The sequence below is a fragment of the Phalangium opilio genome, unplaced genomic scaffold (assembly GCF_054372755.1).
Source record: "Phalangium opilio isolate 3A_F unplaced genomic scaffold, DU_Popi_V2 ptg000209l_1, whole genome shotgun sequence".
Lineage (NCBI taxonomy): Eukaryota > Metazoa > Arthropoda > Arachnida > Opiliones > Phalangiidae > Phalangium > Phalangium opilio.
Genome location: NW_028324217.1, coordinates 20,427,661 through 20,453,330, shown reverse-complemented (window position 1 = coordinate 20,453,330; position 25,670 = coordinate 20,427,661). Strand labels below are relative to the sequence as shown.

At 38.1% G+C, this 25,670-nt stretch overlaps 3 protein-coding genes across 3 annotated transcripts; all 3 read left to right on the top strand.

Moving 5' to 3' along the window:
* The first annotated feature begins 1,570 nt into the window (after positions 1 to 1,570).
* Positions 1,571 to 5,653, top strand: LOC149621185 (uncharacterized). The gene is made up of 6 exons (XM_089854720.1): positions 1,571 to 1,895; positions 3,282 to 3,650; positions 3,778 to 3,797; positions 4,310 to 4,801; positions 4,898 to 5,242; positions 5,570 to 5,653. The coding sequence occupies exons 1-6, from the start codon at positions 1,622 to 1,624 to the stop codon at positions 5,651 to 5,653; spliced, it is 1,584 nt and encodes a 527-aa protein (XP_089710846.1). The 5' UTR covers positions 1,571 to 1,621.
* Positions 5,654 to 7,849: 2,196 nt separating this feature from the next.
* LOC149621184 (uncharacterized) lies at positions 7,850 to 13,914 on the top strand. The gene is made up of 4 exons (XM_089854719.1): positions 7,850 to 7,863; positions 8,591 to 8,657; positions 12,761 to 13,658; positions 13,747 to 13,914. Exons 1-3 carry the CDS (start codon positions 7,850 to 7,852, stop codon positions 13,568 to 13,570), a joined length of 891 nt encoding a protein of 296 aa, XP_089710845.1. The 3' UTR covers positions 13,571 to 13,658; positions 13,747 to 13,914.
* Positions 13,915 to 15,593: 1,679 nt separating this feature from the next.
* Positions 15,594 to 23,211, top strand: LOC149621183 (uncharacterized). The gene is made up of 8 exons (XM_089854718.1): positions 15,594 to 15,700; positions 16,030 to 16,111; positions 16,182 to 16,286; positions 17,669 to 17,800; positions 17,886 to 18,711; positions 21,599 to 21,720; positions 21,963 to 22,020; positions 23,057 to 23,211. Exons 1-8 carry the CDS (start codon positions 15,651 to 15,653, stop codon positions 23,209 to 23,211), a joined length of 1,530 nt encoding a protein of 509 aa, XP_089710844.1. The 5' UTR covers positions 15,594 to 15,650.
* The last annotated feature ends 2,459 nt before the right edge of the window (positions 23,212 to 25,670 follow it).

Sequence of the window (25,670 nt, the reverse complement as noted above, 5' to 3'; positions counted from 1 at the left end):
CCATTTTGAGTCGAAAATGTTCAATGGCATTTTTCCGTCCGAGCCACTGTTTTCAAATTATGATTGGAGTAGTTTACGGATGACCCCTTAAATTTAATTAAGAAATTGAAAGACCGCTAATTTAATAAAGGGGTCATCCCTAAAATATTCAAATCATAACTCGAAAACCGTGGCCCGGACGGCAAAATGTCATAGAACATTTTCGACTCAAATGACACAAAAAACATCACCCTTAATTTGTGATGGACCTTTCAAAAACACCCTGTATGTTGTGTTTAAAACATGGTGGGAAATATTTTAAAATCTATATAATATCACAAATATTCACCTTTTTATTAAAATTTGAACTAACATTATCTGTAGCAAAACCAATGTTCTAAAACGAAGCATTTTAAATTTCGCGCCAAAGAGTAGATTTTCTGGCTATTTACGTGTTGCTGTTGGAAGTAAAACATCCAGTGGTTATTGCGCATGTCAATTAATGGGCGGGGCTTTACATTTCCCACTCGGTCTATATCCCACTCTAGCCGCTGCGACTGCGAGCAGCTTGTGTCCAGGAGCGCATGATCGAGTTGGCTATGGTATACCCCAGGTGCCAGCCCCGGCCCCCAGCCGCGCCGTGCTCAAAAATTAAAACCTTCTGAGTCTGCTAGAGATTAGTTTTTGGCGGCAATTGGTGTAGTTATCTTTTGTTCCGATATCCGTAACAACTTCAGTTAAGTTTTAGCCATACAGCTGGAAAACGGTAAATAAAAGAGGAATCTATCTCTCCAAAGAGCAAGAATATCATAACAGTGTAAGTGATAACTGATTATTTTTATAGAGTTTAATCAATAATAAAAGAAATACACATGGGTAAAAAATATTATTAAAGTTAAAAGGAAGGTGAAATCAAGCGATTTTTTACCGATTCTTCTACTAAGACCAGTCTGCATAATGAAATATTCAGGAAATACCTCAAAATGTTTTCAAAATTCAAATTATTTTGAGATTTTATGGATAATTTGAAATAAGCACCTCCGACCAATCGCATAACGCTTTGCATTCCTGTTAAAAAGAAATTCGTTGCACCCTCTACATCTCCCACCCAATTTTAAAAAATCTCGCGCGAAATTTCATTCGACATGAAGCATGTACCGCGAGAATTTTGTTATCAAGAGGGCAGGGTGGTACGCAATTGCCCAGAGGTGCTTATTTCAAATAGTCCATAAAATCTCAAATAGGTAAAAAACACTTAACCATGGACATGAGTAATTTTAAAATTTATGATAACACTATTACTAAAATAGTATATTTTTTAAGCCTCGACTAATAGCGTTTTCCTTTGGGTCCTCGCGGAGCGCTCCCATGGAGGAATAAAACTGGGAGATCCTATTCTTCAAAAACAGTCTTTAACGAAGCTGGAAACTACTACTACAATTTTTATTGCTCCTTGGGAGCGCTCCGCGAGGACCCAAAGGAAAACGCTATTAGAACTCTGTTGTACTAAACTTATCAATGCCAAATCTTGATTTACATTTATTTTTATTATATTAAAACTTTTCGTGTCAAAGGTCCTTGATAAAGAGAGAAAATCGAGATATTACATCGCAGTCCATGAAAGTGTGAGTTCCTCAACTGAATGTCGAAGTCAAAAAACGATTTGGAATTGTCTCTTGAAAGAAATATGGAGAACGATTCAATCGTAGAATCTTTGGAAGCACAGGAATCTAAAAATAAATGTCATGAAAAAGGAAATATTGAACCGAGCTGCGGTTCATCTGAACTGACCCCGGTTCATCTGGATAGCGACTTACCGGATATATCGCCTGAACCTAAAAACGATACTTCAGTGCCCAACTTAGACGCCCTTGAACCTTGCACGTCAAACTATTCGTCTGCTAGTTCGAAAATTGGTAAGTAATTTTCTTCTTAAAAAGTGTGGGTACCTAGAGAGAGAATAGCCCGAGTCATACTACCGTGTTTGAAAATAACCTTGAGCAATGTATCCACTGAAGCTGGTAAAAAGGGTGAATTTGAAAAGTCCGTCAATTATGAGGGATCGTGTTTATTGGGAACAACTGAGTGGAAAGTATCAATGAACATGGGGTGTACATCAATTGGTTACAGATATATGCCCCCCCCAAACATTGACCATTATAACAAGGAAGTATCCAACAATGTAGAGTACAACTTTAATCCGAGTAACCAGCTTGTTTAGAACTATCAGACAATTTCTATAACTTTCAATCTAAGTTAGATTCAAAACCTTTAACTAGCTTGTTGATGGCACTTGAAAACGACTGTCGTACCTTTTCAGCACCGCGGTTAGCTTCCATTTTCTGTTTAGTTTGCTCGAGGTTTTTCTCTCTAGTCGGAATACGTCATTCGTGTCTGTAAGACCTATCCCCCTTGGGATCCAATGGGAAAGGGCGGAGTAATGACGGACATGAAAAGGGTTTACTTGTCCACTGACACCGGCGTAAGAGTAGAAGTTAATGATCTCGCAACTTATACCTTCTTATAGTATATTCCTTTTTGTTTTAACCATAGCTAAGTTATTAATTTGCAAAATGTGAAAATATCTCAGGGTTTGAAATGATTCTTAAAAGGCCTATCGAATCACTCGTCGCACAGTTCATAAGACATGTTACATATGTTTCTCAGTTGTTACTGAACACTTGTCATTAAGTGACGTTGGTGAAACAACATAGATTCTCGAAAAGTGACGCCTGGTTATGGCGATGTCAAAGGCTTAGTTCCGACTAAATAGGATGATGAAACTACTGCAAAACCGCGTGTAGTCAATTGACGTGTCGTTCGCGAACTAGCTCTCATTATGTCTCTAGCATTACGAAGTATTAGAAGCGTCATACTTATGGAATATTTCTTATAAACTTATGGTGATACCAACGAACCAAAATTATGAAGTAAGGTCTGCATGGTGAGCAACTGATCACCAAAACTGGTCAGGGATATCTTGCAACAGCCGACGATTTTCCATCGGAAAATTTCGTCCGAAGAGTATTTTTTTATACTATTTATACTCCTATTTTTTCCTATGAGGGATTTACATTTTTGGCTGGGCTCCCTTCAACCATAATTTTCGTGATAATTAAACTTCTTCAGAAGTGAATAATAATCCGCTAAAACTTTGGAAATTCATAACCTTTTTGAAAACAAACCGAACGTTATATTATCTGGAAAATTTGTATCAAGGAGACACAAATTAACAGAGGGTTCAGCTTTTTGTGCTAACTTCGATTTAAACTTATATTCAAGGGTTAATTTTCTTTCTGTAGAAAAATCCAAGAATGAACTTTCAACTCGATGCAAATACTCTAAAAATGATCAAGAACGTCACATGCGAAAGAGGAACGTTGAAGAGATCTTCAAATGTGATGAGTGTGACTTTTCCAGCAAAGAGAATAGTCTTTTGATCACACATCAACTTATTCACAGTCTGGAAAAACCATTCAAATGTGTTCAGTGCGAATATAAATGTTCGCACAAGAGTAGGTTGATCACACATCAACGCATTCACACTGGAGAAAAACCATTCAAATGTGATCAGTGTGAATTTAAATGTACGCAAAAGAGTGGTTTGATCACACATCAACGCATTCACACTGGAGAAAAACCATTCAAATGTGATCAGTGTGAATTTACATGTACGAAAAAGAGTGGTTTGATCACACATCAACGCATTCTCACTGGAGAAAAACCATTCAAATGTGATCAGTGTGGATATGCCAGCAATAACAAGATTAGTTTAATCAGACACCAACGCAATCACAGTGGGGAAAAACCATTCAAATGTAATCAGTGTGAATATAAATGTACGCAAAAGAGTGGTTTGATCACACATCAACGCATTCACACTGGAGAAAAACCGTTCAAATGTGACCAGTGTGAATTTAAATGTACGCAAAAGAGTGGTTTGATCGCACATCAACGCATTCACACTGGGGAAAAACCATTCAAATGTGATCAGTGTGGATATATATGTTCGCAAAAGAATGCTTTGATCACACATAAACGCATTCACAGTAGTGAAAAACCCTTCAAATGTGATCAGTGTGATTATGCCTGCACGCAGAAGAGTGGTTTGATCACACATATACGCATTCACACTGGGGAAAAACCCTTCAAATGTGATCAGTGTGATTATGCCTGCACGCAAAAGAGTGGTTTGATCACACATCAACGCATTCACACTGGAGAAAAACCATTCAAATGTGATCAGTGTGAATTTACATGTACGAAAAAGAGTGGTTTGATCACACATCAACGCATTCTCACTGGAGAAAAACCATTCAAATGTGATCAGTGTGGATATGCCAGCAATAACAAGATTAGTTTAATCAGACACCAACGCAATCACAGTGGGGAAAAACCATTCAAATGTAATCAGTGTGAATATAAATGTACGCAAAAGAGTGGTTTGATCACACATCAACGCATTCACACTGGAGAAAAACCGTTCAAATGTGACCAGTGTGAATTTAAATGTACGCAAAAGAGTGGTTTGATCGCACATCAACGCATTCACACTGGGGAAAAACCATTCAAATGTGATCAGTGTGGATATATATGTTCGCAAAAGAATGCTTTGATCACACATAAACGCATTCACAGTAGTGAAAAACCCTTCAAATGTGATCAGTGTGATTATGCCTGCACGCAGAAGAGTGGTTTGATCACACATATACGCATTCACACTGGGGAAAAACCCTTCAAATGTGATCAGTGTGATTATGCCTGCACGCAAAAGAGTGGTTTGATCACACATCAACGCATTCACACTGGAGAAAAACCATTCAAATGTGATCAGTGTGAATTTAAATGTACGCAAAAGAGTGGTTTGATCACACATCAACGCATTCTCACTGGAGAAAAACCATTCAAATGTGATCAGTGTGGATATGCCAGCAATAACAAGATTAGTTTAATCAGACACCAACGCAATCACAGTGGGGAAAAACCATTCAAATGTAATCAGTGTGAATATAAATGTACGCAAAAGAGTGGTTTGATCACACATCAACGCATTCACACTGGAGAAAAACCGTTCAAATGTGACCAGTGTGAATTTAAATGTACGCAAAAGAGTGGTTTGATCGCACATCAACGCATTCACACTGGGGAAAAACCATTCAAATGTGATCAGTGTGGATATATATGTTCGCAAAAGAATGCTTTGATCACACATAAACGCATTCACAGTAGTGAAAAACCCTTCAAATGTGATCAGTGTGATTATGCCTGCACGCAGAAGAGTGGTTTGATCACACATATACGCATTCACACTGGGGAAAAACCCTTCAAATGTGATCAGTGTGATTATGCCTGCACGCAAAAGAGTGGTTTGATCACACATCAACGCATTCACACTGGAGAAAAACCATTCAAATGTGATCAGTGTGAATTTAAATGTACGCAAAAGAGTGGTTTGATCGCACATCAACGCATTCACACTTTGGAAAAAAGATTCAAATGTGATCAGTGTGGATATATATGTTCGCTAAAGAATGCTTTGATCACACATAAACGCATTCACAGCAGTGAAAAACCCTTCAAATGTGATCAGTGTGATTATGCCAGCAATTACAAGATTAGTTTAATCAGACACCAACGCATTCACAGTGGGGGAAAACCATGCATTCAAATGTGATCAGTGACAACGTTAGCGCGTGGAAGTGCTTATTGATCACATATCAACGAATCCATGGTGGTGAAAAACGTCGTATGTGATCATTCTGATTTTAGGTGAGCTGAGAGAGTAGATTTACCATGTTTTACCAGACCCGTCAACGCGTTCACAGTAGAGAAAAACCTTCTAATGTGATCAGTGTGACTTTACAAGCAAACCCTTAACTGTGATCGCATAAATATTCAAATCCATTGACAATAACTAAATATTCAAAAGAATTCTAAATGAAAACTATTAAGAAACAGTAGTGGTGGATGCCAATGTATAATCTTCATTATAAGTTAATACTACTACATTTTGAACAATTTAAATTTTTTACTTCATACTCTGATTTTATTATAATGGTATTTTAACTGTTTGATTTTGTAACTTCGACCCATTTCATTTATTGAAAGAAAGTTAATTGTACAAGCATTTAATATTCGAACGAATATTAAAGTTCATAAAATCTATTTAAAGAAGATCAATTTTCAGATGGTAATTCAATTGAAGTAGTGCCTAACCTTGTCATATTGTGAAAAATATAGTCAATTCATCTTGAATAAATGAACGTCCCGCCGACTCGTACCAGGGAGTAAGGAACGTTAGAGGGAGTGTTGATCTAATGCTAAAAAAACCGTCATACAGTGGCAAATGGGAAAGAAAGGGGGGGGTAGGAATTTTTATCTCCGTTCCTCAATTTTAGCTAACGCGCAGGCGCGAGTGACGTCGTTTACTACCGCCAGCAGAGAGAATTTAAAAATTCTCTCTGCCGCCAGCGCCAGCTTCCGCTTCCATCGACTGCTGCCCCACTCACTCTGTTCAACCAACAATCAACGTCTGTTGGGAGGAAACCGAGGCTTAATAAAAATGCCAAATTGTTTTTGCAGGGTTCCCACCAGGTCCCTAAAAGTCCCTAAAGTCCCTATTTCCCTACAAGGTCCTTAATCTACCCTAAAATTGGTATTCGGTCCTTAAATCACCCTATTTATATAAACCTTAGAAAAAGTATAAGGGTGACCTGAAAATGTCTTGTCTGAGATTTTAACAGAGACCCAAATTTGCGGAGCTCGCTTCGCTCGCGCCGGTTATTTATGATTTACTTAATGTTAAATTTAAACGAATTAATTGGCCAATTTTTATAACAACAAAAACGGGTGAAAAATATTCGACTGAATTTAGACTGGTTTTCATATATGTTCGCCATGTACGTTATTGCAAATGGTCAGAGAAATTTGTTCAAGTTAGTTAGTAAACATGATACGAAAATAGTTACTTCTAATCAGAAAACCTACCGTTCCCTAAGAATAAGAATATAAACAAAAGAAAGTCAGAAATAATATCCTATTTTGTCGAAAAAATAGAAAAGAGTAATAGGTTCCTAACTGTTTGTGATATTTTCACAGAATAGATATCATTTTGCTTTACCAGTGGTCCCTTTTTGGTTCCTACTTTTAAAATTAAGGTCCCTATTTTACCCTATTTTTATCGTGAAAAGTCCCTTTTTCCCCTATTTATTTTTGAGATTTTGGTGGGAGCCCTGTTTTTGTAACGGTTGTAGGAATGATTCAAGGTATTCGCTTAAAAATATATGAAAGGAATATCCTCCCACGCGTTCCCAAAGCCAAAAACCCAGATAGAAAAATGTAAAAGATGGATATTAGCTTGTGAAAGACCGATTTCCACTAGCTTCTATTCACTTTCAATAAATTTCAAGCTTTGTTTTTGGTTTGGGAAATGGTTTGAAAACGATATTTACCATGTCGGGTCTTGTTAAATACTTAGGGTTACTTGAACAATAAAAAAACAACACTTCTTATAGTTAACCATGGCAGAAATTCAAACACGACCTTCCCCTTCTAGTTCAAAGCCGGTTTTTAAATTTGACGCATGCGCGCGGACACCGCAATGAGTCCCCGAGTCAACGCCAGAGAGAGACGAGTTTAGCCAGGAAAGCGAACGAACGCGCCTATTCACTTTAACGCTCCCTCTCAAGTCTCTCCTCCCTGCTCGTACTGTCTCTAAACGCGAGTAGCTTGCTTCGTCGAGCGCGTGATCGAGTGGGTTATAGCCCAGTACTTTCAATTAATTACGCAAGGCAGGGTGGGACATAATAATTTTTTATTAAACTGGACATTTGGCCAGCGACCCCCCCCCTGGCCTGAAATAAACTGAACCATGACCATTGACCAGTTCGCGTCGTTTGCTGAATTTTAGAAGTGGATAATTAAAATAGTTGAGATAATGTCTGGACTCTGGTTACCCTTGAATTTTCCTCGGATTTAATTTATAAACTGGTCCAGGCACTATTTAAACTGGTCATTTGCCCTTATTTCCCACGCTGATTAGTAGACGCCTTTAAATATATGCCACTTAAATTGCTAATATCCGTCTCGAAGATTTCTTCCAGCTACAAACAGCTTCCATTACAAGGGGCCATGCCCACAAACTATTAAAAAGCCCCTCAAACACTTGTCCACTACTGTCTGTCTAACTCACTTCACCCATTTCTTATATATATTCAAATTCCACTCCAATAATAACAATATTACAGCCTCCATGTCTTAGTCTGGGAAAGTTAACTGTCTGGTAGTCATTCTTATTGGCGCGAAAAGTGGGAGACAAAGTAGACGCCGAAAACTCCGCTCGACCATTATGATTACACTCCATCAAACTCACTTCACCATAAATTTCCCTTGACTGCACTCCAATTAACTGACAAATCGAAATTACGGAAAGCCCTCTCTCCCCACTACTCCATAAATCATAACTTCTTTATCGCATAATTACTACACATAAAACAAGATGGCCCCGGCCAGATTAGAGCCCCATCGTTTTTAAGGCTCCAGCTGTGTAAAACATTTTACATGTAAAAAATGCCATAATCTTTGAAATCCCAATCGTTCCCCCGCTACATAGATCGAAAAGAAGCCCAATTTGGGCGGTAAACCGACCATCTGGAAACTGTGAAGCTATTTCAGAGGAAGTAAGTAAATAAATAATAACAAGTTGGGAAACCAAAATAAACCTCTCCGAGCCGAGACGAATTTACTTTCTAAACACAGGTCCACCAGCCAATGAGAAAGACCGGAAATACATAGTTCAAATTGGCGAAATATTGCCAAGGTCTTTAGCAAAGGCTTAAGCGTTTAACATTTTCCTTTGTATCCTCAATAATTCTAATGAGGACCTAAAATGTATCACTGAAGGGTGTATTTGACTTTCGGCTCACTCTGAACCGTTAACACCTCCTATAAGAGGAGGCGAAACAAGGTCATTTCTAGTTTAAATCTAGAGTATCTTATTTCACAGACCCAATCGTTTCAACACTTGTGGATAGATGAAGAATTAACATCCATATTATCTAATTAAAATAAAAAATGCGATTACACTATATATAAATGTAGTAAAGCTGAATTAAAAAGTAAACACCAAATTTGAAATGTTAATATCAAAAGATGTTCTTGGAATATTAAGATGAAACAGAGCTTTATAGCTACACAACTACTTAAAGAATCGTAATGCCGAAAAATATTTAAAATATTTCCATTTAATATTCTGCAAAAAGGAAATGTTATCGTTTTGTAAGAGATCTTATCATCCTACTCGCTTTATATTAACTTTGATGTGCGTGTAGTGTTTTGATTCGGATGCAATCTTCGTTACTCGTTCTATATAAACACTCACTTGTGTCATTACATAGAAATAAGTTTATCTTAAATAATTAATTAAATATAAATGATATTAATTATTTTAATCGCCAGTAAATAACTTTAAAAATAGTTAAATCGTTTAAAATAAAGTTGTTCCTATTATCTTTCGAAACTTTGCTAATATTGACGTTTAAAGTGAAGGGTACCCCTCTTGCCCGCTTTCTTCAAATTTTGGGGTATATATACGATTCGTTTCCATTATAATAATAGATAAAAACGCATTCGCGTGAACCGATGGTGGAAGCCCTGCCGTTGGGAGGCTAGACGTTTCTCGTAACCCTAGCCGATCGCCGCGTATATCTTAAAACCAAACGATAACTATGGAGAAGAAGCCGGAATGGACAAGTTGGGAAAACCAAAATATTACCTCTCCGAGTCAAGAGATCTACTACTGCAAACTTATTTAACTAGATATGGAATTATTTCTCTTTTTTTGAAGTAAAAATTTATAAATTATTGAAGCAGTATTCCAAGCATTGCGAATATATAGTAAAGCAGACGACATTTTACATCAAATAAGGATAAATCTTGGACACATGGAAATCAGTCAATGGGGAAAAGAACAGGAAATGAAGTGTATAAATTTTGGAGAGATATAACCTTTATGTGTTTGTAAAGGCCCAATTGTCTACGCTTCAGCTGCGTGTTATGCGTGTTAAACTTAATTAACACCAAAGCTGATTTGTGGCTAAACGCACTGAAAGTCTTGCGCACCATAAAAAGAATGAAAACTCCGTAGCTAATACCAAAAGCGGATTATGCTTCACACATAAAGTACGTAAGTCCCACTTTTCCATAGCTTTGGCCATGGATTTCATGACATTCCCGAAGTAAAACTAAGCAGACGATAAAAAAAATTTTTTAACCAATCATAAGCCCCTAACCGTAGATAACCGCTTTAATGCCAGACCAATCGGCGACGGTTATTACTATTTTCTTGCATGGGACCTCGACTCGACCTCGCCGTCGACATAACCGGAAAGCTCGGAAGGCAAAATACCGTAATCGTTCGTTAGTCGTTATATTATATTCAACGTTTTAAAGCTCAAGTTTCGAAAATTTTGAGTCATTTAATTAAGTCTTCAACTAAATATTATAAGATTTTTTTTTTAATTTCAACAGAAAAATAGCTCTGCGAATAATAGTAGACTCGAAAACTACCCTAAATTAAGCCTTGGCTAGGTATCAGCGGTATCCCGATTTCCGAGCCGCCGGCGGCTGAGCTCGCCGTAGCCGCGGGAATAGAAAACATTCCTCGTAAAAAACAGATACACGGCGTCTTAAAAGTCCAAGAAAAAGCTACCCAGATTGATAAGATCTTCGTGCCTTACTCCCAAATAATCTTTCGTATTGTGAATAGTTTTAACTAAAGAATATTTCAGACACTACTCAATATTTATAGCAGTACCCTAATTTCAACAGAAAAATAGCTCTGTGAATAAAATTAGACACGAAAACTACACTAAGCCTGGGCTAGATATCAGCGGCTGAGGCCGAGCGGCGCATCTCGAGTCGCCGGCGGCCGGGCTTGCCGTAACGGCGACAACAGAAAAAATACCTCGTTAAAAAACAGATGCTCGGCGTCTTAAATAGTCCAAGCAAAAGCTACCCAGTTTTATAACATTTTAACGCCTTACTCCCAAATAATCTTTGGTATTGTGAATAGTTTTATCTAAAGAATATTTTAGACCCCCTACTCAATCTTTATAGTAGTTTTCGAATTTAGGTACGTGGTAAATCGGTTCTTTAGGCGGAAGGATCGGATGGATCCGAAGGAGCCGCGTTACTGAACTATTTCCCTCCGCGTAAGGGGAGGTTCTTTCCTAGGAGCTTAGAGAATATCGTGCAGCTCCCCCAGGCACATATTACGTACTTCATGTGTAAAGCCTAATCGGCTTCTGCTAATACCCGTTTACCATCAGCCCTTTCACTGGTCTAATCGCCACCATGATCTTTTCTTCGATTATTATATCTACACCTCATCATTTAAGCGTGTATATAACTTTCGGCTCACTCTGAACCGTTAATGTCTCTACAATACAGACACGAAAATCAACACCCATAGTTTACTTCACCTTGGGCCTCAATTATTTACTCTTTAGTTCACTAGGCATGTTACGGATAATACTTGATTTAACCGACAGTGTGTAAACCTTAGCGTTCTTCTTTATATAAGTAAAGCAAGGATTATTCTATATACAGATGTAGTATAGCTTAAGTAATATATAAACAGCCATTTCAAATAATAATATTAAAAAATGCCCTTGGAATATCAAAATGAAACAGAGCTTTCAAGTTACAAAACTACTAAATGCATCGTAATTACGAAAAATACTTCCACATATTCACTTTATATTATGGAAAAAGGGAATATTAAGGTTCTGTATGATTTCTTATCACATCAACACAAGGCTAACTGCTAACGCGACGCACTAGTGTAACAATGGACGGACACACACAGACAAAAACATAGACTGCTTTTTAACTCTTTCCGTATTAATTTTGAGTTGAGAAACAAGATTACCTTAAATATTAAAATAAATATAATTAATATTAAATATTTTCGTTAGTTGTTCGCCTTATTGAGCGTTACATCGTTTTGATAAAGAACAATTAAACATTCTTGAGAGGCTTGACTAATATTGGCGTTTGAAATGAAGCATACGCCGGTTGCTTCCCCTTACTCAAATAGGTAGTATATAAGGGTGTCGAACTACAGTTAAAAGCAAGAACAACCGCAATTGCGAAAACCTCTGGTGGACAACCCACCTTAGGGAGGCTAGACGTTTCTCGTAGCCTTAGCTGATCGCCGCGAATGTCTTAAATCAAACGATGACGATGGAGTTAGAAGCCAATGAGACAGATTGGTGTCTATGTGGAATAGACGGAAGACCAGTAGATGGTGGTGTCTAGAAGCCAGTATGTACAGACTGGTGTCCAAGTGGGATGGACAAAGACCAAAAGATGGTGGTGATTAGAAGTCAGTAAGTACAGACTGGTGTCCGTGTGGGATGGACAAAGACCAGAAGATGGTGGTGTGAGAACTCAAGTAGAGGAGCCATTTCCGTGACTGCGAAAGCAGTTCGGAAATGGCGAACACGTTTGCTCTGATTTGGAAACTGCGAACGCGGTCACGTGGGTGTAACAACAGACACACACACACACAAACACACAGACGGACACACACGATCGTTACAGAACCTCTCCGTGACTTACGTCGCTCGGAGAGGTAACAAAGACCTGAAGATGGTGGTGCATAGAAGCTGGTGTCAATGTGGGATTGACGAAGAACAGAAGATGGTGGTGCTTACGAGCCAGAAAGTACAGGCTAGTGTCCATGTGGGATGGACAAAGACTAGCAGATTGTGGTCCTTAGAAGCCAGTTAGTAAAGACCGGTGTTGGCAAAAACCAATCAAATGTGATCAGTGTGGATATAAATGTACACTGAAGAGTAATTTGATCAAACATCAACGCATTCACACTGGAGAAAAACCATTCAAATGTGATCAGTGTGAATATAATTGTAGGCGGAAGAGTGCTTTGATCACACATCAACGCATTCACACTGGAGAAAAACCATTCAAATGTGATCAGTGTGAATATAAATCTACGCAGAAGAGTGCTTTGATCACACATCAACGCCTTCACACTGGGGAAAAACCATTCAAATGTAATCAGTGTGGATATAAATGTACTCTGAAGAGTAATTTGATCAAACATCAAGGCATTCACACTGGAGAAAAACCATTCAAATGTAATCAGTGTGAATATAAATGTACGCAAAAGAGTGCTTTGATCACACATCAACGCATTCATAGTAGTGAAAAACTCTTAAAATGTGATCAGTGTGCTTATGCCAGCGCTCAGAAGAATAATTTGATCACACATCAACGCATTCACAGTAGTGAAAAACCCTTCAAATGTGATCAGTGTGATTATGTCTGCACGCAAAAAAGCCACTTGGTCACACATCAACGCATTCACACTGGGGAAAAACCATTCAAATGTGACCAGTGTGATTATGCCTGCACGCAGAAGAACCATTTGATCGCACATCAACTCACTCACAGTGGAGATAAGCCATTCAAATGTGTTCAGTGTGGATATGCTAGCACTTACAAAATTAGTTTAATCAGACACCAACGCATTCACTGTGGAGAAAAACCATCCAAATGTGATCAGTGACAACATTGGCGCGTGGATGTGCTTATTGATCACACATCAAGGAATTCACGGTGTTGAAAAACTTCGTATTTGATCATTGTGATTTTAGGTGAGCTGCGTGAGTAATTTTATCAGACCCATCAACGCGTTCACAGTAGAGTAAAACCCTTCTGATGTGATCAGTGTGACTTTACCAGGCAAACCCTTTGCACGTGATCGCAATAAATATTCAAAACCATTGACCATAACTAAATATTCAAAAGAATTCTAAATGAAAACTATTAAGAAACAGTAGTGGAGGATGCCAATGTATAATCTTCATTATAAGTTAATACTACTACATTTTTAACAATTTAAATATTTTACTTAAAACTCTGATTTTATTGTAAGTGAATTTTAATTGTTTTAGTTTGTAACTTCGACCCATTTCATTTATTGAAACAAAGTTAGTTGTACAAGCACTTAATATTCGAACGAATATTAAGGTTCATAAAATCTATTTAAAGAATATCAATTTTCAGGTGGTAATTCGATTGAAGTAAGTGCCTAACCTTATCATATGGTGAAAAATATTGTCATTTTATTTGGAAAATCATACTCATCTATCTCTTTCCTTTGAAATATTAACAAATGAATAGTTTTAGAGCGGTGCAGGACTGTATTAGAGATTTAGTATATGAATAGACCATTCCATTGTTTACTTGAAGAGAAACCAACACACAGGTGGGAAGTCTACTTTTCAGCGTACTTCCCTCGCGCCAAGAAGCAAAGCTTGAAAGCAACGTCCCGCCTACTAGTGTTGCCTTTAATGCGAGCAACTTGCTTCGTTGAGCGCGTGATCGAGTGGGCTATAGCCCGGTACTTTTTACCTCTCCGTGTGACGTAGTCCAGGAGACGTTCTGTAACGGCCGTGTCTGTGTGTCTGTCTGTCTGTCCGTTGTTACACCCACGTGACTCAATTCATCCAGCGTCTATTCACACGATCCAACTACTTGATTCAACTCGAGTTGACCCGTCAAGCTGGGCCAAAAAGTTGGATCGTCTGAAAGAGCCTTAAATATACTTCAAACTAACTTTATACCAAGTTTCATGCTTTTTGAAAAAGTGCATGATTATTTCAGCTATCCTCCAGACTATTTTTAGTACAGCGAGTTGCACATCCTATAGACCTTCGAATGTTTATCACGCCCACCCCTCGCTTTTGAAAATTGTTATAGATAGTTTTTGCGGTCCAAGTCTGGCAGAATCTCCGATATTTTCTCGACATGATACTTCTAGAGAACCACAGTTCACTCCACAGCAGTGACAGTCACAGTAGTCTTCAGCACACTTCCTCTGGTTCAAAACCAGTTTATTAATTGCTTGGACTAGTTTTAAAATTCAAGAAGTGAGGGTTACTGGTCCTCAGGACCAGTTTATTAATTAAGAACAAAGGTGGGGGCCAGTCCGGAAACCAGTTTATTATCTCGGACACTAGGGGGGGGGTCACTGGTACCAAGCAGCGTGGGAAGTAAGGCGGTGGCATAGGGCGAATGACTAGTTTAAAAATTGCCAGGACCAGTTTAAAAAATGCCAGGACCAGTTTAAAAATTGCCTGGACCCGTTCTACTATTTCAATTATCAACTTCTTTATTTTAGCAGACGACGCGTTCTGGTCAATGGTCATGGATCAGTTTATTTATTCCAGACCAGGGGGGGGGTGGCTGGCCCAGTGTCCAGTTTTAAAAAATCATTTCCCAAACTATACTCTCAAGGACTAGTTTAAAAAAAAATCCTTATTTCCCAGACTGATTGACGGCGGTTAGGAAAAAGTTAATAAGCTGTCTGCTAGACGTTCCCTTCTTTTGGCGACGTAAGAGTATCTATATACAAGAAAAGCTCTTAATAAAGGTTGAAGCTTTTTCTCTTTTTTAACCCCAAAAACAGAACAGTGTGAGTAACTGTGAAACCAAAACAACGTTCATTTAAGCCTTGCCTGGTAAGAATGTATATTAAACTGGGGGAAACGCCCTTGGTAACACTAAATCTTTGTTAATGGCCATACTTTTTATTATTATTAAAATGTTACGTATTTTATCATAACAGGAAAACTGTACAAAGTATGATGGAATTTGTTAAAGAATGTCGTGTTATGGTGGAACGTTTAAACTGGTAAGTGATGAATAAAATGCAACTTGGATCATGTCAATAAGGCATAACGGATCCAAACCTATTGAAACTATTATACCTTGAAAAGAAATAGATCTTTCTTGCTATTTAAAATATAAAAAATGCTAGCAGAATAAATAATTTATACGAAGCTAGTTGTAGTTGTATTCAGAAAATGTGCTTGAGAAAATCCCTAGTCTTGAACAAAAGTGTCACAATTTAAGCATTGCTATGTTTTTCTTAGCTTTTTATAGCGAAAGCTACAATGTATGGGGAAGCTTTCCTTGTCCGTTTTTGATTTACATTCAGTTTGGAAAATTATTTTATTTTAGGGAAGATTTTCAATCTCACCAACTCCCTTTTCAAAATTCCGAAATGAGTTTAGTAAATCTTCAAAGGGTGGCGATCAAAGAGGTATTTTGCGAAATTATTGGAATATTGCCTGTTTTAGGCAATCTGGAAGTTATTGAAACTTTGTTTTTAGGAAATGGACTACGAAGAAGATTGTAACTATGATCACTTGAGCAAAGATGATCTAATCAATGAAGTAAAAGCTAGAGATGATAGAGTCAGGACACTGGAAGCCAAGGTATTTTCAAAGCATATAGGGTCAGTATGCGTAACTGTGGACACTTTTTGCATAACCTTGAATAACTTCCGTTGCTTATATGTTAGACTCAAAATTAAAAAAACAATGGAGAGAAGCATTCTTAAGACACATTCTCACAAGTTTTCAACTTTTTAAATGGAATACATTTTTCACAAAGTAGAGTTCCCCAAAGGCCGAATTCGTGCTCAACTTTGGACACTTCTATGTAACTTTGGACGCCCCCTTCCTAACTTTGGACACCCCTTCCTAACTTTGGACAGCGAAAAAAGGGTGACTTGGGGACGCATTAGGCGAATCACAATTTCAAAAGTAAAAATATAGGCTTAGGCCGACCTAGACGTATGCCTAAAATATATAAAAAATCAGAAATTTCTTTAAAACAAACTTTATTAAATATGGGGCTACTTATGTAGGTTTTTAGGTATATAGGGCCTAGGCCTATTTAGGCCTACCTATACTTCATTCCTTTTAGACCTATAGGGGGGAATAAAACGTTTCTTTTTAAGCCCAGTCCTACATCTACTAGGCCCATTGCAAAGGCTAATATCGCGAGTTAATTAGGGTTAACAAACGGAGAAATCGGCCAGCATGAAAGTGTCCAAAGTTAGAAATTTGCCCAGGTGTTTTTAAAGCTGAATATTTCGTCGAATTTCCCGCGTAAGACAGTGTTTAAAATACGGATTATGAAGCCAAAAAGTTGCTCTTTCGAGTGGTTTCTAGTTTGTTCAGGTATGATTTCTCTAATTTTCGTCAAACCTTATTTTCCGGGACCAAAGGGTTGACCCCCGTCAAATTTGGCCGTAATTTAAATGGACGAGTTTAGGGAGTGGGCTAATTTGGCTCGTAACGTAGTCGGATGTTATTGTACGACTTTGCAGTATTTTTTTCTAAATTCCTCACATTCTAAGCTTTAAAATAAGCTATTTCATTATCAATTTGATGCATCCAGTAATTAAATATGATTTTTATAATAAAAGTGTCTAAAGTTGCAGCTGTCCAAAGTTAGGCACACTGACCCTAGGGTTTTTTTTTTAGCAGTGTGAAATTAAGCACAGAGATATGAGAAAATTTAAATGGACAGTTGTTGAATCAGGTGTCCCTTAAAATAGAACCAAACTCTATGAGTGGGTTAATTAATTAAGGTTATTGGTGAAAACACCTATCAGGATTGGCACAAAGCTAAGGGGATTGGCAACACGTCCTTCGTTTCTTTATTAACAAAGAAACCCGACGAGGGCCTTTGTTGCTGATCCCCTTCTTGCGTGTCATTATCTTCCCCTTTTTCTCGCTTGCCCCTTTAAAATGCGTTTAGCCAAAGAAACTCCGAAGATTGTTTTGTAATGGAATCTCATTTTGTTTAGTGCAATGTTTTAATTTCAAAAATGGCAAAAGAGAGAGTGAAAACATCATTAACGATAAATAAGCAAATAGACGAAATTGAAAGACTCAATAGGGTCATTAAAGAGTTGGAAAAAAGAGTCAAAGATCTGATGGTATGGAACATTCTTCACTTTCATACTCGATTGGAAAGAGAATTACTTTAAGAATGAGAGTTATTGTTAATTGTTTAAAAAATAGGAGAAGAGTGGAATACTTCAATTTCCTAACGATGAATTAGTGAAAACTGAACCCGTTGAAAATGATTTGGGAAATAATGGCCAGGAGTTAACCCTTCCAGTTGTGATGCACAATGTCCAAGGCAACCTGTGTAAAGAAAATATTAGTCAAGAATCACCTGTTTCTGAGGTTGGCAATGCAAACACCGAAACTACCTTGAAAAAAACTGAAAATATGGGGTTTATAACGCGAAATACGAATCCATGTGTCCCTAAACTGAAATACAGTGACAGTTTGCCTCAAAGTGCGCCTTCACCTAAAATTAAGGTTGAAAACCAATTCGAAATGTCTCCTGACACGAACACGGAGAGCGATTCGCCACGAGAACCTCTTGAAAACAATATTAACATTAACGACTCTCTTCTTAAATCGCAAAGTGTCTCGACAGAGGGAGACACTGAGGATAATTCAACTCCATCGAAGAAATTTCGTGTTCCTGAATTGAATGTTGAATCCGAAAAACATTTGGATCTTTCTCTTGATGCAAATGTCGAAAGCGATTCAATAGAATTAGACGTAGAAAACGAACTTGATGAAAACCAATCCGAAATCGCCGTGACAGATGCAAAGAAAAGTGATATATTGAGTGTGCCAGTGCTTGTTCCTGAAGAAGAACGTAACGCAATTGAACTATCAGAATTGACCCCCGTCTCTATGGAAAGCGATTTACCCGAAGTTCCAATTGCAGTTCATCATGATAGTTCGGTGTCCAACACGGAGACATTAGAAGATGTCGCTCCAAAGAATCCAGAGGGTAAAACCTCATCGCCTCGTTCGGAAATTGCAGGTAAGTCATTTCATTCTTTAATAGTCTTGAGGACCTAGATTGAGAAGTCATATTTCTAAGCCACTATTTCCGCCTTCTCGGTATAAAGTCTAGTCGCGTATTTCTTTTGACTGCTCGTAATATAAAACGAATGTATTATTTCACCCTCCGAAAAACGCGAATGATGGAGACAGGGCCTCCCTGCTTTTGGACGCAATTCCGCTTTAAACTTAGATGAAAACTAATCTTGGGTCGAAAGCCCCTAAGCGATGCTCATTTTCAATCGTTGTGGTTGTAAATACTTAAAGCATAGCGCGGCTCCTGTGGATCCCCTGCAAGTTGACTTTCCTTACGAACTCCATTTTTGGCTTGGCGAAGCGAGAGGCATTTGTGGGCGGGATTTATACATGCATGTATAAATCCCGCCCACTAGCCTTTGCCAAGCCAAACCCGGAGCTCAGGAGGAAAGTCCCCTTGTAGGGGATCCACAGGAGTCGCGCTATGCTTTAATAACAGTGGCATGACACCATATAGTTGCGCACTTTAGTGTAGTTATACTGCTTATATTATTGAAGCGCAGACTGGGAAATAGCACACGTCCTCTGGTCCAAAACCAGTTTATTAATTGCTTGGACTAGTTTTTTAATTCAAGAAGTGGGGGTTACTGGTCCTCGGGACCAGTTTATTAATTGCAAATCTATTGGAGAGCAAAGGCTGGGACCAGTCCGGAGACCAGTAAATGATTTCAGACACTAGGGGGTCACTGGTCCAAAGGACTAGTTTAAAAAATATCCTTATTTCCCAGCCTGTTGAAGCGTATGCTGATTCACGTGATCAAAGCCTTTGTTCGTACAACTTCTGTTCTTTTCAAGTGGGTCTACACAATTCTACGTATTTAATGCCTTTTTTTGCAAACTTTATGTGATGAGTACATCGTTAAATGTACCGTGAAAGGTTTTTTCTTCATCCAGGCTTAATTAATTCAGTATCAAACTTAGTAAGGATGAAATTTATAACGCCCCATTAAAACGCGAACCAGAAAAACCCCTCAAATGAGATTAGTGTTCCTTTGGAAGCACGCAAGAAATTAATTTGATGAAAATCAATGCATTTACAAATTACACTATAGTCTGTCAAACGAAAGATGAGCCCTGAGAAATTTGTCCAAATTGGTGTCGCCACCATCGACCCCATAGTACTTTATCAACTTGTTTTGTTTTGTCAATAGTCGTCTGTAATATAGTCTGCTATGGCTTAATCGCAATAGAACCAATACATTTTGCAATATATATTTAATATGTTTATGTTTCATGGTTTTTTACCATCATCGAGTATTAAAGAATATAAAACAAAATTAACAACAAGACACTAGTTTTATCTTTGTTGAACTAGCATTGCAATATATTTTAATGACATAAGTTAAAGTACTTGTCCGTAAGTCTAAGTAGTTCAGCATCAAAGCGTCTTCATCAGTCTTCGTTAATTTTGTTTTATATTCTTTAATACTCGATCATGGTAAAAAACCATGAAACATAAACATATTAAATATATATTGCAAAATGTATTGGTTCTATTGCGATTAAGCCATAGCAGACTATATTACAGACGACTATTGACAAAACAAAACAAGTTGATCAAGTACTATGGGGTCGAAGGTGGTGACACCAATTTGGACAAATTTCTCAGGGCTCTTCTTTCGTTTGACAGACTATAAGAAACTTCACATTTCTAGCCGCCATTTTTCAAAATGTCCGCGGATTAAAACCAATTTCTTTAACGTCCCTGCAACATTTATGCGGGAACGGTTAGGCCGGGGCATTGAGTATCAATCAGGTACGACTTTTACTTAACAACACCAGGGTGCCTATTCTGTAAACTTCGAAAGAGAGTTGTCGATCGACATCTCTCTCGGTGTCGAAAATCACAAAAATGGTATTCTGTCAGAAGTTGTCGAGTATCGACAAGTTGTCGAACTAGATATCGACAGGGTTTCGTTTCGAGTAACCCCTCTTGCATGAGTTTTAATCTGAGAGTAAATAGCTGCCCTTCTACATTTATCTCGCTTTGTGTTAAATAATCTGGCTAGGGAAATTATTCGGTGAGTTTTACGAAGACAACGTTGTATCAGAAGTAGTAGAAGAAGATCGAGTTGCACTCAGGGTGCCTTTTGCTAGGTAGAGAAACAAAGTGAAAACTAGATGTGACAACAGAGAGTGGGTTCCAGAAGGAATGAGAATGGTAGCTTGTCTGCACGCAACATCAGCTAGCATTTGATTCTCCGAACATCCGTTGAATTTGAAAATACGTCCTTTCGAGCCAAGGTTTCTCTTGCAATTCAATTTATGTTCATTCCCTTTTTACCTCTCCGTTTGACGATGTCGTCATAGAGAGGTATTACACTGGACGTGTCTGTCACCGCGTTCACAGTTCCATTATCGTTGTTAGGGTAAAGATGTACGCGGCGATCACCTACGAGAAATGTCTAGCCTCCTAATGACAGGGCTTCCACCAAACTTTCACGCAATTCATTTACTGTGAATCAATCGCCTTATATACCCTAAATTTCCAAAAAATTGTTAAAGAGGCATACTCTTGAATTCAAACCTCAACAATAGCTATGCTTAAAATGATTTTAGGAATAACGTTTCTTAGAATGCCTAAACTAATATTAAGCTAAATTACTGACGATAAAAGTAATCAATATAAATTATATTTAATTAAGAACATCGTCTCGACTCGTAGAGGTCTATTTTGGTTTCCCAACTTGTTGTTTATAAGGTCGTAACTGACTCATACTTTAAAAAAAATAATGAGTTTTCGTAGTGCGCTTGAATGTTACTGTATTTTTGATACTATATTGTAAATGATGTATGTGTCGTTTTTATATTTCATTAATAAATTTCTGTAGGGAAATTCAGGAAGAAACGTGCAACTCGGACCAAATATTCTGCTGAATATAAAAGGGATCCACAACGTCACACAAAGAAGTGTAACGAAGAAAAACGCTTCAAATGTGATCGGTGTGACTATGCAAGTACTCGGAACTATGATTTGAAAATACATCTACGCGTTCATAGCGGTGAAAAACGCTTCAAATGTGATCGGTGTGACTATGCAAGTGCTCGGAACAATGATTTGAAAATACATCTACGCCTTCATAGCGGTGAAAAACCCTTCAAATGTGATCGGTGTGACTATGCAAGCACGCAGAAGAATAATTTGATCAACATCAACGCATTCACAGAGGTGAAAAACCCTTCGTATGTGATCAGTGTGACTTTTCAAGCACGCGGAAGGGTAATTTGATGCAACATCAACGCATTCACAGTGGTGAAAAACCCTTCAAATGCGATCGGTGTGACTATGCAAGTGCGTGGAATAATAGATTGATCCAACATCAACGCATTCACAGTGGTGAAAAACCCTTCATATGTGATCAGTGTGACTTTTCAAGCACGCAGAAGGGTAATTTGATCGCGCATCAACGCATTCATAGCGGCGAAAAACCCTTCAAATGTGATCAGTGTGACTATGCAAGCACGCAGAAGGGTCATTTGATCAGACATCAATTTATTCACAGTGGTGAAAACCCCCACAAAATTTAATTAGTGCTAATATGCTAGTAATCGTTTGAGTAATTTGATGATACAATGGTGAAAAACGCCTCAATAGTGATCGGTGGGACTATATATATATGCAGACAGAAGTGTCATTTGATAGTACATAACGTAGAAGTCACATGAATGAATAGATGGATTTACATTTTAAATGTGTAGGACAATAACCATATTTCATCGTTTTGTGTAATGAATGGGCCGACACTGTGTATGTAACAGTCCATTAAATTTCTCCATTAGAAATTGTATTAACGGAAGCGCCGCTCATTTTCAGAGACAAGACTCTTGGTGCACTATACCCAGTTGTAACACCGCCATTTTCAGAAATAATTTTATATTAAATGTAATAAAATTCACAAAGACGATGCTAAAATAAGTCATAATAAATTTTGGATACGTTTTTCGAATTGTTCCAAACTTGTTTCCAAACGTTTGAGGTTTTTTCTTTCGAGCGATTTCCATTTCCGTTATCAGTCCCCTCGGAGCTTTCATTAGCACATAAATTGTAGGAAGTTTCTTCATGTTTTGATGTAGTACTTGCTAAATGTCCCGGATCGCTACTAAATGTCCCCCTATTACCTCAATGGCAATAATATAAAGCGGGTTAATGAATGTCGCGACCTAGGCCTGACAGTTAATCACAACCTTTCGTTCCACAATCACATTTTGCGTTCCTGTGGAAGAGCCAATGGGCTGCTGTCAGTGATCAAAGCTAACTTCCCTAAAATCTCTGAGACTCTCTTAACCAGGTTGTTTCAATGTTATGTACGCCCAGTTCTTGAGTTCGGAAGTCAGGTCTGGAACCCTAGCTCTAATCGGGATATTCAATTACTCGAGGACGTGCTTGGACGGGCTAGCCGTATTCCGCTCTCCCTGCGAGATAAACCTCGCCCTACCCGTTTAAATGCCCTTGGGTTGAAACCCCTTGAAACTCGCCGCAAATACCTCGACCTTATTAGCCTTTTCAAGGTTCTCAGTCAGCCTTCCCAGACTTTTTTCACTGTCCGTGCCAACACTATGGGTACCCGGGGACATAGTCGCAGGTTATTTATAAATCACTCGCGTACTAATCTCACGCATGACTCCTTCTTCCGTCGTACAGTTCCGCTCTGGAATGCCCTTCCTGAGGACTTGGTGTCAACTAGCTCGATAAATCATTTTAAGTTGAAACTTCGAGCCCATCTTAACATTTAATTTAGACCTTTATGTTTCCACTAAATTGTTATAATTGTAAAACGTTATAATCCTACCAGGGATAGATAGACTTTTTTAAGACGGAATAAACAATGTTTGGCCTTTACTTCAGTCCGACTCATAGACGAGTATATAGTCCCTTCCTTCAACACGTAACCAAAAAATTAAATTATCTTATTGGCTCACAAAAACTACGTATTGGTGACGTTGCTGACAAGGAGGGCCAAAAATACGTAATTCCTGTTTAGCTCTGTCGCTATGACTACGACCCCTCTTGCGTTGTACCATAGCCCACTCGATCACGCGCGTCACGACGCAAGCTGCTCGCGCTATAGCTTTGGAGCGCGGATCGAGTGGGCTATGGTTGTACAGATAAGCGTCTTCGCAGGGGTTCAAAATGGAGCCGTCTAAATGCAAGGGTCCGGTAATTATTCGGGAATTGTTTTTAATAGCAATTAAGAAGGTAGTTAGTGAATTTGGTGCCGGTGTTTTGGATTTGGAGTACATCTGTAAGGGTGAAAAGTGTTCGCTAATTCTTTCTTAAGCCAATCATTTCTACTATCCTCATGATTTTGTAAACGAATTTGATGAAGTTAACCAAGGCTTAGTGAATGGTCAGGAGTTTTTTGAGCTTAGTGTTTGGTTAAAACCTGTTCGTGCTGTAATATCTATGAAGACTTTTACTCAATTCTAACTCACTTTTAATTTTCTTGGGTCTTCCTAGTTTTTTTTTTCAGTTGCAAGCCCTATGTCTTGTGTAACTTCCATTTTTAAACAATGTTATTTCAAAAATTACAATCCGAGCGCATTCCAACTTGGCAGACGAAGGGGCAGACGACGTTTATTTGACCCGGATATACATACAACGCCATAACAAAAATAAGACCCGCCTCTTCTTTCATACCCCTCCGTCACGGGTAAGGGGATCGTGGACTAGGATGCGCACCCGACATAACCCTGTTACCCATTCCGTCTTAAAAAAGTCTATCTATCCCTGATCCTACTAATATGTTACCCAGTGATATCTCAGTGAAACTATTAATCCTAGTACTAAAGTTCCTATAGAAAGTGCCTATTGATTATTTAAAAAAAAAAATATTATTATTAATGTATATTTGTTATTCCACCACTACTTATTGTACCTTGATTAATGTTATTATTGTATTTTGTTATTCTGCCACTATTTTTGTACCTTCCCTTTTGGAGCTGTATGGCTGGCCCCAGCCCTAGCTCGACAATAAACGGAGCAAAAAAAAAATCGTCATTTGCGTCTTTAATTACTTTAACTTGGTCATCAGCTCATGTACTGGATGGTTTCAACAGAGACAGGAAAATTGTCGCTAACCCTGACTTTACCGTTGAAATCAGGCTTATTGTGTTTTACTGTTTGTTCATATTGTCGCATATATTTTATCATGCGTTCATTAGGATACGTTTGCATTCCGTATATTGTCTGAGGACCGTTTCAGTGATCAAATTTTAATCTAAATATATTTTCGAAAGTTGTTTCTTTGTTTATGTTTATTTTTTCCGAATTTGACCGAGCTGCCTGGTTTATATCGGTAACACTATTGGGAAGTTTTAAAACTGGTTTGATTGAGTTCTTCTATAGACTGGTAAGAACATACTATTCTGGATCCATCTGAGCTTTATGATTAACCACTATTAAAGCATCGTTACATAGAATTTGAAAACTATCCGTTGTTCGCTTTAGGCGGACGCTACTTCTTTAGCGCCACCGCGTGACCGATACATAACAAGCTAATTAACTTTTTTAGGATAATATTACTAAATCTTGGGTTAATTGAAAAATGACAGTCACCATCGGTTGCGAGCAGCTTGTGTCCGCGAGCGCGTGATCGAGTTGGCTATGGGACGGCCCAGGCGCTGGGGTCAAAAACTAAAACTGTCTGCTAGAGATAACGGTAAATGAAAGGGGAAACTACTACTACTTCTTCAAAGAGGAAAATAATCATAGCAGTGTAAGTTATAACTGATAACATTATTTTTATAGAGTTTAATCAAAAATTGAAGAGATACACAGGTTAAATCTTTATTATAAAAGTTCAAAATATTTAACAGAAACTTTCGAGCTCGTGGCTCATTTTCAACTGCCACCCACGTGCTTGGAATTTTCTGTTAAAAGGAGGGTGAAAAGAAAAATCAAGC